Source organism: Pseudophryne corroboree, chromosome 6 (assembly GCF_028390025.1).
Source record: "Pseudophryne corroboree isolate aPseCor3 chromosome 6, aPseCor3.hap2, whole genome shotgun sequence".
Classification (NCBI taxonomy): domain Eukaryota; kingdom Metazoa; phylum Chordata; class Amphibia; order Anura; family Myobatrachidae; genus Pseudophryne; species Pseudophryne corroboree.
Window position 1 is genome coordinate 109,342,831 of NC_086449.1, and position 19,501 is coordinate 109,362,331.

General features: G+C 46.6%; 1 protein-coding gene across 10 annotated transcripts in view; it reads left to right on the top strand.

Moving 5' to 3' along the window:
• Positions 1-19,501, top strand: part of BRD4 (bromodomain containing 4) — a 200,702-nt gene that overhangs the window by 104,748 nt on the left and 76,453 nt on the right. For all 10 annotated transcript variants that reach the window (XM_063931646.1, XM_063931645.1, XM_063931642.1 and 7 more), the window contains exon 6: positions 17,390-17,676. In XM_063931646.1, coding sequence (XP_063787716.1) covers positions 17,390-17,676 — 287 coding nt within the window. The remainder of the gene's footprint in view (positions 1-17,389; positions 17,677-19,501) is intronic.

Genomic DNA, 19,501 nt, shown 5'->3' on the forward strand with positions numbered 1-19,501 from the left:
GAACCAGGGTGTCTCTTCTGTGGTGGCTGAACAGTGCTCATCTTCTGGAGGGCCGCAGATTCGGCATACAGGACTGGGTCCTGGTGACCACGGATGCCAGCCTACGAGGCTGGGGGGCAGTCACAAAGGGAAGAAATTTCCAGGGACTATGGTCAAGTCAGGAGACTGCCCTTCACATAAATATTCTGGAACTAAGGGCCATTTACAATGCCCTAAGTCAAGCAAAATCCCTGCTCCTACACCAGCCGGTGCTGATCCAGTCAGACAACATCACGGCAGTCGCCCATGTGAATCGACAGGGCGGCACAAGAAGCAGGACGGCGATGGCAGAAGCCACAAAAATTCTCCGATGGGCGGAGAATCATGTACTAGCACTGTCAGCAGTGTTCATCCCGGGAGTGGACAACTGGGAAGCAGACTTTCTCAGCAGGCACGACCTCCACCCGGGAGAGTGGGGACTTCATCCAGAAGTCTTCCAAATGATTGTAAATCAATGGGGTCGTCCACAGGTGGACATGATGGCGTCCCGCATAAACAAAAAACTAGAGAAGTATTGCGCCAGGTCAAGAGACCCTCAGGCGATAGCGGTGGACGCCCTAGTGACACCATGGGTGTACCGGTCAGTGTATGTGTTCCCTCCTCTACCTCTCATACCAAAGGTACTGAGAATAATAAGAAAGCGAGGAGTAAACACAATTCTCGTGGTTCCGGATTGGCCAAGAAGAGCGTGGTACCCGGAACTTCAAGAGATGATCTCAGAGGACCCTTGGTCCCTGCCGCTCAGACAGGACCTGCTACAGCAGGGCCCCTGTCTGTTCCAAGACTTACCGCGGCTGCGTTTGACGGCATGGCGGTTGAACGCCGGATCCTGAAGGAAAAGGGCATTCCGGAGGAAGTCATTCCTACGCTTATTAAAGCCAGGAAAGATGTTACGGCAAAACATTATCACCGCATATGGCGGAAATATGTTGCATGGTGCGAGGCCAAAAAGGCCCCAACAGAGGAATTTCAACTGGGTCGATTTCTGCATTTCCTGCAAGCAGGAGTGAATATGGGCCTAAAACTAGGCTCCATTAAAGTACAGATCTCGGCTCTGTCGATTTTTCTTTCAAAAGGAACTAGCTTCAGTACCTGAAGTTCAGACATTTGTGAAAGGAGTGCTGCATATTCAGCCCCCATTTGTGCCTCCTGTGGCACCGTGGGATCTCAACGTGATGTTGAATTTCTTGAAATCACATTGGTTTGAGCCACTAAAAACCGTGGATCTGAAATATCTCACGTGGAAAGTGGTCATGTTATTGGCCCTGGCATCAGCCAGGCGAGTGTCAGAATTGGCGGCTTTATCATGTAAAAGCCCTTATCTGGTTTTTCATATGGATAGGGCAGAATTGAGGACTCGTCCCCAGTTTCTCCCTAAGGTGGTGTCAGCGTTTCACCTGAACCAGCCTATTGTGGTGCCTGCGGCTACTAAGGATTTGGAGGACTCCAAGTTGCTAGACGTTGTCAGGGCCCTGAAAATATCTGTTTCCAGGACGGCTGGAGTCAGAAAATCTGACTCGCTGTTTATCCTATATGCACCCAACAAGCTGGGTGCTCCTGCTTCTAAGCAGACTATTGCTCGTTGGATTTGTAGTACAATTCAGCTTGCACATACTGTGGCAGGCCTGCCACAGCCTAAATCTGTCAATGCCCATTCCACAAGGAAGGTGGGCTCATCTTGGGCGGCTGCCCGAGGGGTCTCGGCTTTACAACTTTGCCGAGCAGCTACTTGGTCAGGGGCAAACACGTTTGCAAAATTCTATATATTTGATACCCTTGCTGAGGAGGACCTGGAGTTCTCTCATTCGGTGCTGCAGAGTCATCCGCACTCTCCCGCCCGTTTGGGAGCTTTGGTATAATCCCCATGGTCCTTACGGAGTTCCCAGCATCCACTAGGACGTTAGAGAAAATAAGAATTTACTTACCGGTAATTCTGTTTCTCGTAGTCCGTAGTGGATGCTGGGCGCCCATCCCAAGTGCGGTCTATCTGCAATACTTGTACATAGTTATTGTTAACTAAATCGGGTTATTGTTGAGCCATCTGTTGAGAGGCTCTATCGTTTCATACTGTTAACTGTGTTTCATATCACGAGTTGTTCGGTGTGATTGGTGTGGCTGGTATGAGTCTTACCCGGGATTCAAAATCCTTCCTTATTGTGTACGCTCGTCCGGGCACAGTACCTAACTGAGGCTTGGAGGAGGGTCATAGTGGGAGGAGCCAGTGCACACCAGGTAGTCTAAGATCTTTCTAGAGTGCCCAGCCTCCTTCGGAGCCCGCTATTCCCCATGGTCCTTACGGAGTTCCCAGCATCCACTACGGACTACGAGAAACAGAATTACCGGTAAGTAAATTCTTATTATCACCGCATTTGGCGAAAATAAGTTGCGTGGTGTGAGGCCAGGAAGGCACCAACGGAGGAATTTCAACTGGGTCGATTCCTGCATTTCCTGCAAACAGGAGTGTCTATGGGCCTCAAATTGGGGTCCATTAAGGTTCAAATTTCGGCCCTGGAGATTTTCTTCCAGAAAGAACTGGCTTCAGTTCCTGAAGTCCAGACGTTGTCAAGGGAGTGCTGCATATACAGCCTCCTTTTGTGTTTCCAGTGGCACCTTGCGATCTCAATGTAGTTTTGGGGTTCCTCAAATCACATTGGTTTGAACCACTTAAATCTGTGGATTTAAAATATCTCACATGGAAAGTGGCCATGCTGTTGGCCCTGGCTTCGGCCAGGCGCGTGTCAGAGTTGGCGGCTTTATCTTGCAAAAGTCCCTATCTGATTTTCCATTCAGACAGGGCGGAATTGAGGACTCGTCCTCAGTTTCTCCCTAAGGTGGTGTCAGCGTTTCACCTGAACCAACCTATTGTGGTGCCTGCGGCTACTAGGGACTTGGAGGACTCCAAGTTGCTAGATGTTGTCAGGGCCCTGAAAATATCCTGTATGCACCCAACAAGCTGGGTGCTCCTGCTTCTAAGCAGACTATTGCTCGTTGAATTTGTAGTACAATTCAGCTTGCACATACTGTGGCAGGCCTGCCACAGCCAAAATCAGTAAATGCCCATTCCACAAGGAAGGTGGGCTCATCTTGTGCGGCTGCCCGAGGGGTCTCGGCTTTTAAACTTTGCCGAGCAGCTACTTGGTCAGGGGCAAACACGTTTGCAAAATTCTACAAATTTGATACCCTGGCTGAGGAGGACCTGGAGTTCTCTCATTCGGTGCTGCAGAGTCATCCGCACTCTCCCGCCCGTTTGGGAGCTTTGGTATAATCCCCATGGTCCTTACGGAGTTCCCAGCATCCACTAGGACGTCAGAGAAAATAAGAATTTACTTACCGATAATTCTATTTCTCGTAGTCCGTAGTGGATGCTGGGCGCCCATCCCAAGTGCGGATTGTCTGCAATACTTGTACATAGTTATTGTTAACTAAATCGGGTTATTGCCATCTTCCTAGAGGCTCCTCTGTTATCATACTGTTAACTGGGTTCAGATCACAAGTTGTACGGTGTGATTGGTGTGGCTGGTATGAGTCTTACCTGGGATTCAAAAATCCTTCCTTATTGTGTACGCTCGTCCGGGCACAGTATCCTAACTGAGGCTTGGAGGAGGGTCATAGGGGGAGGAGCCAGTGCACACCAGGTAGTCCTAAAGCTTTTACTTTTGGCCCAGTCTCCTGCGGAGCCGCTATTCCCCATGGTCCTTACGGAGTTCCCAGCATCCACTACGGACTACGAGAAATAGAATTATCGGTAAGTAAATTCTTATTATTACCAGTTATTTATATAGCACACACACGTTCCGCAGCACTTTACAGAGAATATTTACCCATTCACATTAGTCCCTGCCCCAGTGGAGCTTACAATCTAAGGGCCTAATTCAGACCTGATTGTAGCAGAAAATTTGTTAGCAGATGGGCAAAACCATGTACACTGCAGGAAAGCAGATATAACATGTGCATAGAGAGTTAGATTTGGGTGGGTTATCTTGTGTCTGTGCAGGATAAATACTGGCTGCTTTATTTTTACATTGCAATTTAGATTTCCGTTTGAACACACCCCACCCAAATCCCACCCCAGCGGGTGAAATGACCGACCTGCTATATTGAGCCAATATAGCACCAGCGATAGCGATGCACAGGGCCACGCATCGCTATCGCTGTGGGGGTACACACTGAGTGGTCACTGCTTAAAATCTAAGCAATCTAGTCAGATTGCTTAGATTTAAAGCAGCGATCGCTCCGTGAGTACCCCCCTTAACTCTCTCTGCACATGTTATATCTGCACCTCCTGCAGTGCATATGATTTTACCCACCTGCTAACAAATATGCTGCTACAATCAGGTCTAAATTAGGCCCTATATTCCATACCACATGTACACACAGACGCTAGGGTTAATTTCTCTAACGTCCTAGTGGATGCTGGGGACTCCGAAAGGACCATGGGGAATAGCGGCTCCGCAGGAGACTGGGCACAAAAGTAAAAAGCTTTAGGACTACCTGGTGTGCACTGGCTCCTCCCCCTATGACCCTCCTCCAAGCCTCAGTTAGATTTTTGTGCCCGAACGAGAAGGGTGCAATCTAGGTGGCTCTCCTGAGCTGCTTAGAGTAAAAGTTTAAATAGGTTTTTTTATTTTCAGTGAGACCTGCTGGCAACAGGCTCACTGCATCGAGGGACTAAGGGGAGAAGAAGCGAACTCACCTGCGTGCAGAGTGGATTGGGCTTCTTAGGCTACTGGACATTAGCTCCAGAGGGACGATCACAGGCCCAGCCATGGATGGGTCCCGGAGCCGCGCCGCCGGCCCCCTTACAGAGCCAGAAGACTGAAGAGGTCCGGAAAATCGGCGGCAGAAGACGTCCTGTCTTCACTAAGGTAGCGCACAGCACCGCAGCTGTGCGCCATTGCTCTCAGCACACTTCACACTCCGGTCACTGAGGGTGCAGGGCGCTGGGGGGGGGCGCCCTGAGACGCAATAAAAACACCTTTTTTGGCAAAAAATACATCACATATAGCTCCTGGGCTATATGGATGTATTTAACCCCTGCCTATTTTTACATAAAAAAGCGGGAGAAAGGCCGCCAAAAAAGGGGCGGAGCCTATCTCCTCAGCACACTGGCACCATTTTTTCCTCACAGCTCCGTTGGAGGAAGGCTCCCTGACTCTCCCCTGCAGTCCTGCACTACAGAAACAGGGTAAAACAAGAGAGGGGGGGCACTAAATTGGCATATAAATATATACAGCAGCTATATTAGGGAAAAACACTTATATAAGGTTATCCCTGTATATATATATAGCGCTCTGGTGTGTGCTGGCAAACTCTCCCTCTGTCTCCCCAAAGGGCTAGTGGGGTCCTGTCCTCTATCAGAGCATTCCCTGTGTGTGTGCTGTGTGTTGGTACGTTGTGTCGACATGTATGAGGAGGAAAATGGTGTGGAGGCGGAGCAATTGCCTCTGTTAGTGATGTCACCCCCTAGGGGGTCGACACCTGACTGGATGGTCTTATGGAAAGAATTACGTGATAGTGTCAGCACTTTACAAAAGACTGTTGACGACATGAGACAGCCGGCAAATCAGTTAATACCTGTACAGGCGTCTCAAACACCGTCAGGGGCTCTAAAGCACCCGTTACCTCAGGTGGTCGACACAGACCCAGACACGGACACTGACTCCAGTGTCGACGGTGAGGAAACAAACGTATTTTCCAGTAGGGCCACACGTTACATGATCACGGCATTGAAGGAGGTTTTGAACATTTCTGATACTACAAGTACCACAAAAAAGGGTATTATGTGGGGTGTGAAAAAACTACCCGTAGTTTTTCCCGAATCAGATGAATTAAATGAGGTGTGTGATGAAGCGTGGGTTTCCCCCGATAAAAAACTGCTAATTTCTAAAAAGTTATTGGCATTATACCCTTTCCCGCCAGAGGTTAGGGCGCGTTGGGAAACACCCCCTAGCGTAGATAAGGCGCTCACACGCTTATCAAAACAAGTGGCATTACCGTCCCCTGATACGGCCGCCCTCAAGGAACCAGCTGATAGGAAGCTGGAAAATATCCTTAAAAGTATGTACACACATACTGGTATTATACTGCGACCAGCAATCGCCTCAGCCTGGATGTGCAGTGCTGGGGTGGCTTGGTCGGATTCCCTGACTGAAAATATTGATACCCTGGACAGGGACAATATATTATTGACTATAGAGCATTTAAAGGATGCATTTCTATATATGCGAGATGCACAGAGGGATATTTGCACTCTGGCATCAAGAGTAAGTGCGATGTCCATTTCTGCCAGAAGAGGATTATGGACGCGACAGTGGTCAGGGGATGCGGATTCCAAACGGCATATGGAAGTATTGCCGTATAAAGGGGAGGAGTTATTTGGGGTCGGTCTATCGGACCTGGTGGCCACGGCAACGGCTGGAAAATCCACCTTTTTACCCCAAGTCACCTCGCAGCAGAAAAAGATACCGTCTTTTCAGGCTCAGTCCTTTCGTCCCCATAAGGGCAAGCGGGCAAAAGGCCACTCATATCTGCCCCGGGGCAGAGGAAGGGGAAAAAGACTGCAGCAGACAGCCTCTTCCCACGAACAGAAGCCCTCCCCCGCTTCTGCCAAGTCCTCAGCATGACGCTGGGGCCTTACAAGCGGACTCAGGCACGGTGGGGGCCCGTCTCAAGAATTTCAGCGCGCAGTGGGCTCACTCGCAAGTGGACCCCTGGATCCTGCAGGTAGTATCTCAGGGGTACAAATTGGAATTCGAGACGTCTCCCCCTCGCCGGTTCCTGAAGTCTGCTTTACCAACGTCTCCCCCCGACAGGGAGGCGGTATTGGAAGCCATTCACAAGCTGTATTCCCAGCAGGTGATAATCAAGGTACCCCTCCTACAACAGGGAAAGGGGTATTATTCCACGCTGTTTATGGTACCGAAGCCGGACGGCTCGGTGAGACCCATTTTAAATCTGAAATCCTTGAACACTTACATAAAAAGGTTCAAGTTCAAGATGGAGTCACTCAGAGCAGTGATAGCGAACCTGGAAGAAGGGGACTATATGGTGTCTCTGGACATCAAGGATGCTTACCTCCATGTCCCAATTTGCCCTTCTCACCAAGGGTACCTCAGGTTTGTGGTACAGAACCGTCACTATCAGTTTCAGACGCTGCCGTTTGGATTGTCCACGGCACCCCGGGTCTTTACCAAGGTAATGGCCGAAATGATGATTCTTCTTCGAAGAAAAGGCGTCTTAATTATCCCTTACTTTGACGGTCTCCTGATAAGGGCAAGGTCCAGAGAACAGTTAGAGGTCGGAGTAGCACTATCTCAAGTAGTACTACGACAGCACGGATGGATTCTAAATATTCCAAAATCGCAGCTGATTCCGACGACACGTCTGCTGTTCCTAGGGATGATTCTGGACACAGTACAGAAAAAGGTGTTTCTCCCGGAGGAGAAGGCCAAGGAGTTATCCGACCTAGTCAGGAACCTCCTAAGACCAGGCCAAGTGTCAGTACATCAATGCACAAGGGTCCTGGGAAAGATGGTGGCTTCTTACGAAGCGATTCCATTCGGCAGATTCCACGCAAGAACTTTTCAGTGGGATCTGCTGGACAAATGGTCCGGATCGCATCTTCAAATGCATCAGCGGATAACCCTGCCTCCAAGGACAAGGGTGTCTCTCCTGTGGTGGTTACAGAGTGCTCATCTCCTAGAGGGCCGCAGATTCGGCATTCAGGATTGGGTCCTGGTGACCACGGATGCCAGCCTGAGAGGCTGGGGAGCAGTCACACAGGGAAGAAATTTCCATGGCTTGTGGTCAAGCATGGAAACGTCACTTCACATAAATATCCTGGAACTAAGGGCCATTTACAATGCCCTAAGTCAGGCAAGACCTCTGCTTCAGGGTCAGCCGGTGTTGATCCAGTCGGACAACATCACGGCAGTCGCCCACGTAAACAGACAGGGCGGCACTAGAAGCAGGAGGGCAATGATGGAAGTGGCAAGGATTCTTCGCTGGGCGGAGAATCATGTGATAGCACTGTCAGCAGTGTTCATTCCGGGAGTGGACAACTGGGAAGCAGACTTCCTCAGCAGACACGATCTTCACCCGGGGGAGTGGGGACTTCACCCAGAAGTCTTCCACATGATTGTGAACCGTTGGGAAAAACCAAAGGTGGACATGATGGCGTCCCGCCTCAACAAAAAACTGGACAGATATTGTGCCAGGTCAAGGGACCCTCAGGCAATAGCTGTGGACGCTCTGGTAACACCGTGGGTGTACCAGTCAGTGTATGTGTTCCCTCCTCTTCCTCTCATACCAAAAGTACTGAGAATCATAAGAAGGAGAGGAGTAAAGACTATACTCGTGGCTCCGGATTGGCCAAGAAGGACTTGGTACCCGGAAATTCAAGAGATGCTCACGGAAGACCCGTGGCCTCTACCTCTAAGAAAGGACCTGCTCCAGCAGGGACCATGTCTGTTCCAAGACTTACCGCGGCTGCGTTTGACGGCATGGCGGTTGAACGCCGGATCCTGAAGGAAAAAGGCATTCCGGATGAAGTCATCCCTACCCTGATCAAAGCCAGGAAGGATGTAACCGTACAACATTATCACCGTATTTGGCGTAAATATGTTGCGTGGTGCGAGGCCAGGAAGGCCCCTACAGAGGAATTTCAACTGGGTCGTTTCCTGCATTTCCTGCAAACAGGACTGTCCATGGGCCTCAAATTAGGGTCCATTAAGGTTCAAATTTCGGCCCTGTCAATATTCTTCCAAAAAGAACTGGCTTCTGTTCCTGAAGTTCAGACGTTTGTCAAGGGAGTACTGCATATACAGCCTCCTTTTGTGCCTCCAGTGGCACCTTGGGATCTCAATGTAGTTTTGGGATTCCTAAAATCACATTGGTTTGAACCACTCACCACTGTGGACTTAAAATATCTCACATGGAAAGTGGTAATGCTGTTAGCCCTGGCTTCAGCCAGGCGTGTCTCAGAATTGGCGGCTTTATCCTATAAAAGCCCTTACCTAATTTTTCATACGGACAGGGCAGAATTGAGGACTCGTCCTCAATTTCTCCCTAAGGTGGTTTCAGCTTTTCACTTAAACCAGCCTATTGTGGTGCCTGCGGCTACTAGGGACTTGGAGGATTCAAAGTTGCTGGACGCAGTCAGGGCCCTGAAAATATGTTTCCAGGACGGCTGGAGTCAGAAAATCTGATTCGCTGTTTATCCTGTATGCACCCAACAAGCTGGGTGCTCCTGCTTCTAAGCAGACGATTGCTCGTTGGATTTGTAGTACAATTCAGCTTGCACATTCTGTGGCAGGCCTGCCACAGCCAAAATCTGTAAAAGCCCATTCCACACGGAAAGTGGGCTCATCTTGGGCGGCTGCCCGAGGGGTCTCGGCTTTACAACTTTGCCGAGCAGCTACTTGGTCAGGGGCAAACACGTTTGCTAAATTCTACAAATTTGATACCCTGGCTGAGGAGGACCTGGAGTTCTCTCATTCGGTGCTGCAGAGTCATCCGCACTCTCCCGCCCGTTTGGGAGCTTTGGTATAATCCCCATGGTCCTTTCGGAGTCCCCAGCATCCACTAGGACGTTAGAGAAAATAAGAATTTACTTACCGATAATTCTATTTCTCATAGTCCGTAGTGGATGCTGGGCGCCCATCCCAAGTGCGGATTGTCTGCATTACTTGTACATAGTTATTGTTACAAAAATCGGGTTATTGTTATTGTGAGCCATCTTTTCGGAGGCTCCTTCTGTTATCATGCTGTTAACTGGGTTTAGATCACAAGTTGTACGGTGTGATTGGTGTGGCTGGTATGAGTCTTACCCGGGATTCAAAATCCTTCCTTATTGTGTACGCTCGTCCGGGCACAGTATCCTAACTGAGGCTTGGAGGAGGGTCATAGGGGGAGGAGCCAGTGCACACCAGGTAGTCTTAAAGCTTTTTACTTTTGTGCCCAGTCTCCTGCGGAGCCGCTATTCCCCATGGTCCTTTCGGAGTCCCCAGCATCCACTACGGACTATGAGAAATAGAATTATCGGTAAGTAAATTCTTATTTTTTGTCGGGAGCCAATTAATTTACCAGTATATTTTTGGATTGTGGGAGGAAACCGGAGTACCCGGAGGAAACCCATGCAATTACGGGGAGAGTATTCAAACTCTACACAGTTAGGGTCACGGTGGGAATCGAACCCATGACTTCAGTGTTGTGAGGCAATCATGCCAACCATTACACCATCCGTGTACTGCCCATAATATATTCTTACTGATGTAAAAACCAGGGACTAGCAAACCCCTGTGCTATTTACCCATTAGTGAAAGTATTGCATGATATATAATGCTTCTAATCCTACATTTGGCTTAGACGTATGTTTCTCCTACATACTTGAAATGTATCTGTAGTTGATTGTGTGCTCATATTGCTTATTATACTAATTTATAACCTGTGACTGATTGCTAACTTTACAAATAATTCTGTCAGTCTTCTGTGTATTCCGATCCTCAATGCTGGTGCAAAGCAGGGAGGGATCAGATTGTATGTCACGTTAACAAAATGTAAAGTGATTGCAGTCACAAATTGTGTAGTAACACTGTACAGGTGTGTGATTTATTTATCATGTCTAAGAGAGGCAAGGGTGAGGAGGATGCACCCTCCACAGCAGCACCAACACTCATGTCATGTTTGTCTTGCAAAGTTGGGTTAACCTCTCAGGATCGGGTTCAGAATGGATTATGTGCAAATTTGTTTTAGCTTTCACCAAAGCCCCTTAAATAAGCCGAGACAGGCACAGGTTCAAGTTGGGCTACTTTTGCACAGTAGGGCTACTTTTTGCACAGACATTATCCAGTATAGCTGAGCGGATAATGCCAGCTCCTATACCAGGGATAGGTTACCCTATTAACCCTTACATGCAACATTCCACCTGGGGTTTATCGCATTCAGTACAGGAATTGGCAGCCTCTCTGCAAAAGCAAGCTGAAAGGCCAGTGGTAAGTAAATCACATAGACAAGAAACTACATCTTCACAGTCTAAACGTTTCAGATGAGGACTCGTCAGATAAGGACTCAATGCACTCCGGGTCTGCGTACAGAGACGAGGAGGAAGGCCTCAGCTCAGTGGACATACATGAGCTAATTAGTACTATGAAAGCCATTCTATTCTTAGAGGAGGCAGCAGAGTCTTTGTTAAAGTTTAAGGCACCTGTGTTTAAACGTCCCAAAACAGTTAAGACTGAGTTTCCTGGGTCAGAACAGCTGACAGAAATTATGCAAGAGGCCTGGGTTACGCCCAGTAAAAAGTTTAGAATTCCGTAGAAATAGAATTCCCATTATCCTCTTCCGGCTAGGGACTGTTTAAAAAGGGAGGCGGCTCCCAAAGTAGATACGCATGTCATTCGTTTGGTGTGAAAATCTACATTACCTCTGCCTTCAACATCGTTAAATGATGTCACGGATAGAAATATAGATGGTTTTCTAAAAAACTATTTCTTTTTGGCCGGGGCAATCTGAAGACCAGCCATGGCTTCAGCCTGGATGGCAAAAGCAGTAGCAGCCTGGGCTGATGCATTGGAGGATGTTCTTTCAATGGCATCGAGAGCAAACATCCCATATTGCACATATCAAACAGGCGTCTGTTTTTATGGATAAAGCAGCTTTGGATATGGGAACAATTGCCTCTCAGGCCTCAGCAGTAGCAGCTCGCAGAGCGGTTTGGCTACGTACATGGAAAGCTGACTTGGAATCCTAGAAGGTTCTGGAGTCTTTTTTTACTGGAGATAATCTTTTTGGTAAAGAATGACACAGTATTTTGGAGTCAGAAGCAGATTCCAAGAAAGAAAAGTTTCCTTCCACACACAAATCCAAACCTAGATTTCCAGCTTTTCGGCCCTTACGGACTCAAGGAAAAGCATAAGGAAAGGGTTATGGCAAACAGTCTCAATCTGACAAGTCTGGTAAGACTAAAAAGCATTGGGCTACCAGAGGACCGGCTTCCAAATCAGAAGATAAGCTATCAGCCTGATGGTGCGGGACTCCACCTGGAGGACCCCAGGGTGGGAGGCAGACTTCTTTAGTTTGCACAGATCTGGCAGCAATCTACCACAGATGCCTGGGTGCAAGAAGCAGTATCTCACGGTTATGCGTTTGCTTTCAAGACACACCCTCCACAAATGTTCTTTTGTACCAGCCCATCTTCAGTGGAAACGAAGTCCAGGGCTTTGCTAGAGGCAGTTTAGAAGTTGCTTCAGTCAGGAGTGGTAATTCCAGTTCCTCCTGTGCAACGAGGACAGGGTTTTTATTCCAACCGGTTTCTAGTACAGAAGCCAAATGGGTCGTTCCAGCCCATACTAAATCTTAAAGTGCTGAACATGTACATTTGGGTGACTGTTTCATATGGAGACTTTACGTTCCATTGTTTTGGCCATGGAGCCGGAGGATTTTATGGTATCCCTGGATATAGCACTCCTATAGCACTCTCCCATCAGCGCTATCTCAGGTTTGCTATCCTCCAGCATAATTTTCAGTATCATGCCCTACCATTTGGACTGGTCACAGCTCCCAGAGTTTTCACCAAAATTATGGTGGTAGTGGCATCTTATCTCCATCAGCAGGGGGATAAGGATTTTTCCATACCTCAACGATTTATTAATTATGGCACAATCTCAGGAATTGCTTCAGTGTCATCTGCATCAGACAATAGCTTCTTTACAGAGACGCAGTTGGCGCATAATTTGGGCAAAGTCGTCCCTGGTTCCGTCACATCGGAAGACTCCTTTGGGGGCTGTGCTGGATTCAGGTCTTCAGAGAGTAGTTCTACCTCTGAGCAAAATATCCAAAATTCAGTCAAGGATTCAGGAGCTGCTACACAGTCAAAGGGTATACATTCAGGCCGCAATGCGTGTAATGGGGTTGATGGTGTCGACATTCGACATGTTGGGAGTATGCTCAGTTCCACTCGAGGCCTTTGCAATGTCTGATCCTTTCCAAATGGAATGGTTTTAATCAGACAATAAAAACGCAGATGCTGGTCCTTCCTCTGGAAGTAAGGAGGTCATTAGCCTGGTGTCTACAGACATCCCATCTGGACAAAGGGAGACCCTTTTGGATATCAGATTGGGAAATTCTGACAACGGATGCCAGTCTTCAAGGCTGGGTAGCGGTGTCAGGAAGGAGTTGCTTCCAGGGGCAGTGGACCCAGGAAGAAAGTTGCGTAACAATAAATATATTGTAACTTCGGGCCATCTATATGGCACTTATTCAGGCAAAGGACATCCTTCACGGGAAACAAGTTCAAATTCGCTCGGACAATGCAATGGTAGTAGCGTACCTCAACTATCAGGGAGGAACTTGCAGCCAAAAAGCACTGATGGAGGTAAGTCACACGTTAAAGTGGGCCGTGATACTAATAGCTCTGGTTTGGCCCAGAAGACATTGGTACACAGATCGGACATCGACATCCATCCAGGATGTCGATGGATGCTCCATTCCTACTCCCTCAACGTCCGAATCTACTATCTCAGGGTCCTTGCTATCACATGCACCTGGATTGACTGTCTTTGACGGCGTGGCTCTTGAGACTTCCATCCTGAAAGCAAGAGGATTCTCACAACAGGTAATTCAAACAATGCTCAGAGCAAGGAAACCTTCCTCAGCTTGCATTTATCATCGAATATGGCAAGGCTGTATTCAATGGTGCAGTGACCTGAAATTAGACCCTAGGTCTTTTCAGAGTTTCCAGAGTCTTAGCATTCCTTCAGACAGGAATGGACGAAGATCTACGGGTGGCTTCCTTGAGAGTATTTCTAGAGGTGATTAATGTAGACCACAAGTGGGTACTTCATTAAACAAAGAAGCTTCCTTGAGAGTGCAAGTGTCAGCATTGACTGTATGGTTCCAAAAGAAAATTGCTAACCAGTATGTGCGCACTTTTTTTCTAGGGAATGCTGCACATTCAACCTTCATTTGTTCCTCCCTACAGTGCCTTGGGACTTAAGTTTAGTCTTAAAGGCCCTTCAAGTTGCCCCATTTGAACCACTAAAATGAGTAGATCTTAAATGGTTGACAGCTAAAGTTATCTTTGTACTGGCCATTGCTTCAGCTAGAAGAGTTTCAGATTGAGGGGCATTGTTATGTCGTTCTGATTTTTTTTTCTTCTCAGAACCAAATCTGGTTATCTTCCTAAGGTGGTGTCTAAATTGCACCTTAATGAAGAAATTGTAGTCCCGACTTTCCAAGGGCCTGACCTTTCTGCGGGAGATGCATAGTTGGACGTAGTCCATGCCTTAAGGATATATGTGATACCAGTGCCATCAGAAAAACACACTGTCTTCGTTCTCTACAGATTTCACAAGAGGATGGCCTGCTTACAAGCAGATGCTGGCGAGGTGGCTTCGGATGACTATTTTTGAAGCATATTCTCAAGCTGATCTCCCTGTTCTGGCTAATGTGTCTGTTCACTCTACTCGTAAATTAGGTACATCATGGACAGTGCAACATGGTGCCTCAGCAGAGCAGATATGTAAGGCAGCCAAGTGGTCTTCCATTAACTTATTCATTAGACATTATTCCTTTGATACCTTTGACTCTCAGGACGCTGAATTTGGGCGAAGGATTCTCCTGTCCAATCAGGAGCGTCTCCACACTAAATTACTTTATCATGTGGATAACCTGTGGACACTGCCGGAGAAATAATCATTATGGTAGACTTAGCGTTGATAACGCTATTTCTCCTAAGTCCACAGGATCCACAGGGATCCCACCTGATTTGAGGATTCTTTCACTCACTAACCTCTTCCTTCTTGTACGGAAGGGTGTGCATGTGTGTTCTTCTCGCCTGATTAGGGCTCTCTATGATGCTCCTTCCTTGAGTTTTGGAAAATCAACTGATTTGCCTGAGCCAGGAGGTGGAGATATATGGACTTGCCCGTTGCATGCTGGGAGGCCGAGAGCTTTGATCGTTTGGTGCCAATCCGCTGTCGCTACCTCATATCCTAATGTTATCCAGTGGATCCTGTGGACTTAGAAATAGCATTATCAACAGTAAGTCTACTATAACGATTATTTTTGCGCAGTATTCACTACAGAAGGTGATGGTAAGGGGCCACAGTTAAGTTGAAAGGAGAAATGTAAAAATTGCGTACAAGATTTACTTTAGTCAGAGAAGGTCCTAAAAGAACTCTCAAAACTGAAATTGAAGAGATCAATGGGGCCAGATGGGATACATCCGAAGATACTTGAATGGTTACTGGTAACTCCATTAACAGAATTACTCAAACAGTCGCTAGCTACAGGAGTAATTTTAGATGACTGGAAAGGAGCAAATGTAATCCCACTGCACAAAAGTGGAAGCAAGGAAGAGGCAAACAACTACCGACCAGTGAGCCTATCATGGAAAAGCTATTATGAGTGAGTAGTGGAATATCTCAAATCCAAATATTCACAGGATCCTAAACGGCATGGATTTACTTGGGGGGTGGGGGGGAATCATGTCAAGCAAATCTTACTGACTTTTTTGCCTGGATGAGTAGACTAATCGATGTGTATAGATGTAGCTTATCTAGACTTTAATAAGGCTGCTTCACAGACTGCTAAACACACTTGAAAGCTTGGGATTGTATTTTATGGGGCCAATTCAATTGTTGATTCCTCCGGTTGCCACTAGATTTGGGGGGGGGGGGGGGGGTCAATTGAATAGCTTTGGTGGGCATCCATTACATTTGGCCGCCCACAAAAAAATTTAATTGACCCCTATGATTGTTGAATGGAAAAGATCTAGATTGCAGAATAGAAAACAGGGTGTTACAGTAAATAGAGTATATTCACAGGCGGGAAAGATTCCCCCTGGAGTACCGAAGGAATCTGTACTTGGACCACTGCTTTTTAATATCTTTGGTGGTGACATTGCAATGGAAGTATGCTTTTTTTTTTTTTCTTTTTTTTTTTCTGTAGATGACACAAAAGTATGCAACAGGGTAGACCCACAAGGATGGGTAAAACAAATGATTGCGGAAAGTAGGTAGACTAGAGCAGTGGTTTCCAAACTTTTTTGAATCACGGCACCCTAGAATATCAGAATTTTTTCACGGCACCCCTAGGCCAAAAATTTCTTATTAAGAAAGCTACTAGCACTGGTTTTGCCTATTATATTGACCATGAATAATTTGAATTGGTCCTGGACCACCAACCCAGGACACCCCTGCAAGTGTCCCGAGGCACCCCAGGGAGCCATGGCACACAGTTTGGGAACCTCTGGACTAGAGGAATGGGCAAGAATGTGGCAACTGCAGTTTAAAGTAAAAAAATAAAAATAATGCAGGATCGTGCACTTGGGCCTCAAAAACTGAAAGTATCAATGGCACGATCATGGAAACTACTGCGAAGGAAAGGGATTTAGGAGTCCCCATTCCAGATGAGGCAGGCAAGCAGTGTAACAGTAATGTGGAAGGCAAGTCAAATGCTTGGTTGCACAGGGAGAGAATCAGTAGCAAGAAGCAAGATGTAATAATGCCACTGTAAAGGTCATTGGTACGGCCTTATCTAGAATACAGTGTTCAGTTCTTGAGTCCATGTCTCCTGAAGGATATTAATACATTAGAGACTGTACAAAGAAGGGCAACTAAAATGGTGCATATACAGCAGAAAATTTGCCCTGAAAGATTAAAAAATCTTAATATGTATAGTTTGGAGCAGAGAAGGGAAAGTGGGGACATAGTAGAAACTTTCAAATATGTCAAGGGTTTTAACAAGGTCCAGGAGGAAGACATTCTTCAAAGGAAGAGAAGTATTCGAACATGAGTATATGCACTGAAACTGAAGGGAGGGAAGTTCAGGGGAAACTTGAGCAAAAATGACTTCACTGAAAGGGTAGTGGATAAATGAAATAGCTTTCTGTCAGAGGAGGTTGAGGCTACGACAGTAGAGCAATTTAAACATGCTTGGGAAAGACATAAGGATATACTTATAAGGAACTAAGGCTCACATAGGATGGAAGTTGCCAAATGGATAAATGAAAAAGGGGCAGACTAGATGGGCCCGATAAGTTCTTATCTACCGTCACATTCTATGTTTCTTTGTAACTTGCACAGGGCTCTTTTCCCCCTTAAGTGAACATGTTAAAATGTATGAGAATATTATGTTTTCATGTCTGGCATATGCTATTAGTAACTAGAATGCTAATTTTTTATTGTAATAATGACTTGTTGGGGTGGAAATGGGCATATTATGCAGCTTAGGGCATCATAATGTGTTGGGAATCAAATAATTTACTCCATGTATTTATACACTTAAATACGGATGCATAAGAGTGCAATTATTGTGCTTCCAATTTCTTAACCACTTGGTTTTTCCTCAGCTGTCTCCAAACCTGCGACCTCTACCGCTCCCGTTGTGACCCGGGTACCTACGCCTCCACAGACCCGCACCCCACCTGCCCGCACTCCTGCCATCACACAAGCTCCCCTTACGTTTTCACCAACAGTAACTCAGGACCTGGTGGTGCCCACAACAATACCTGCTGCTGTTGTTCCTCCTCCTCCACCACCACCACCACCACTTCCTCCTCCTCCTCCTCCTCCTGTACAGAGTCACCCATCCATCATCCCGTCTACCACCCCCCAGCCCGTAAAGGGGGGAAGAACGGTGAGTTCATGAAGGCAACTGTCACAAAAAAATTATTCAAATTCTAGTATTTAATAGTGTAGCCTTAATTTCTGTAGGTGTGACTTCATGGTTTAGCCTACAAGATCAATGAAAATGAACAAACATGATGATTTCCAAGATATTTATGTCAAACAATTGCATTTGTGAATGAGCACTTTAAGACTTTTCTTTAATATCTATTGTGCTATCCCCTTGACTTTCCACATATACAGTCATGTGGAAAAGAATTTGCAGCTTCTCTGAATTCTGTGTTTTTACATATTAGGACATAACAATGAATCTTTTTACAACCCATAATGTATTTGACATTTTTTTTGTTTGTACAACATGAAGAAGCCATGTGTGAAATGTAAGTAGACTTTGGCAAGTCCTCCTCCCAGCTCCTTCCTGTACATGCTGCGGAAATGGGTTCTTGACGTACAGTGCCCACTATTAATGTGTGAGTGTGTGTGTGTATCAGAGTGAATCTCAATGATTGAGAGGAGGAAGGGGAACAGGCTCTGCAAGTGACATTCTACCAAACTTCCCAGTTGTAGTGTTACACCACCGGAAAGCTTCTACTCTTCGCCAGATTTTTAATGAACACTGCAGGATCTTTGTTTTTCAGGAGGGCCCAGTGCTGGTAGGCTACCACCTAGTGGACTTGAGAGAGAAGGCGCTGCACACCCTTTCAGCGGTGCCTGTTAGGTTATAAGGAACGTGAACGGACAGAACATTTGTCTCTTGGGAGACCCAGGATGCAAAGCACTGCAGTACGTAGAGGTGATTGGCTGGCAATGATTCTGAGTTGTGCTTCTGGGATTTGGCTCCAAACCTTATAGTGGTGCAAGAGTCCGGGGACAAACTCCTGGAAATCATGACAGCTGGAAAATTGGAAGACCAGATCCTCCAGCCCAGACTTGATGACCATTGGTTGACCATTGATGACCGTTACAGACAGATTACCAGATACTGCTAACATGAGCCTGTATTTGTTAAAGGGGCTGGTTTTAACCCCTGTCCTGTATAACAGAATGGTTCATAGCCAGTGTAAAGCCGATAAACCATAATTACCTTCAAGTGTTGTGTGGAGCAGGATAGCTCTATTGATCAAATAAACAGCATTACTATCTGCTGTGTTCCTCTGACCAGCATATTTAAGCATGTTCTTCAATCCATAATCCTGATTGTCCTGTATAAAGCTTGTGCTCTGCCTACCTCTCAAAGTGTAAGCGGTAATGAATGATTCTGTCAGAGAAACAAAGGAAGAAGTGCTGCAGCAGTTACACACCACCTCAAAGCAAGCGGTGGCAATGATAGAATCTTACAGCTGGAAGCACCACGTTGATGTGCTGTTGACTCTCACAACGAATAAGTGCTGCTCACCCTTTCGTACCAGTGGTGGTCACCGACAACTATTTTCTGACAATCTGAAATTAGCCAATGGGGTGGCAGCATTAGTCCATCCTGTCACATGCTTCTTCCATATAAAGGTAATTTGAGCCAGGTGCTGCTACCACCTTGCCAGATCCACTGGCAGTTAGGCCTGGAGGTTTGGGCGAACATATTTTATTAAAGAGAAAAGATATCTGCAATTATCTCAGAGATGCAATTGTTGCTGCTCATGATTCTGGAAAGTGGGTATAAGGCCTCTTCCAAGCAATGTGAAGCCCATAGTTTTATGGTGAGATTATTAACAAATTGAGAGCATTGAAGTCTCGTGCCAATCTTCCCAGGAACGGGCATCCCAGCAAATGTGCCCAATATCTTTGTGATACTACCGGCTATTGCAGAGAACCAAAAACTAAATCTATAGATCTCCAGG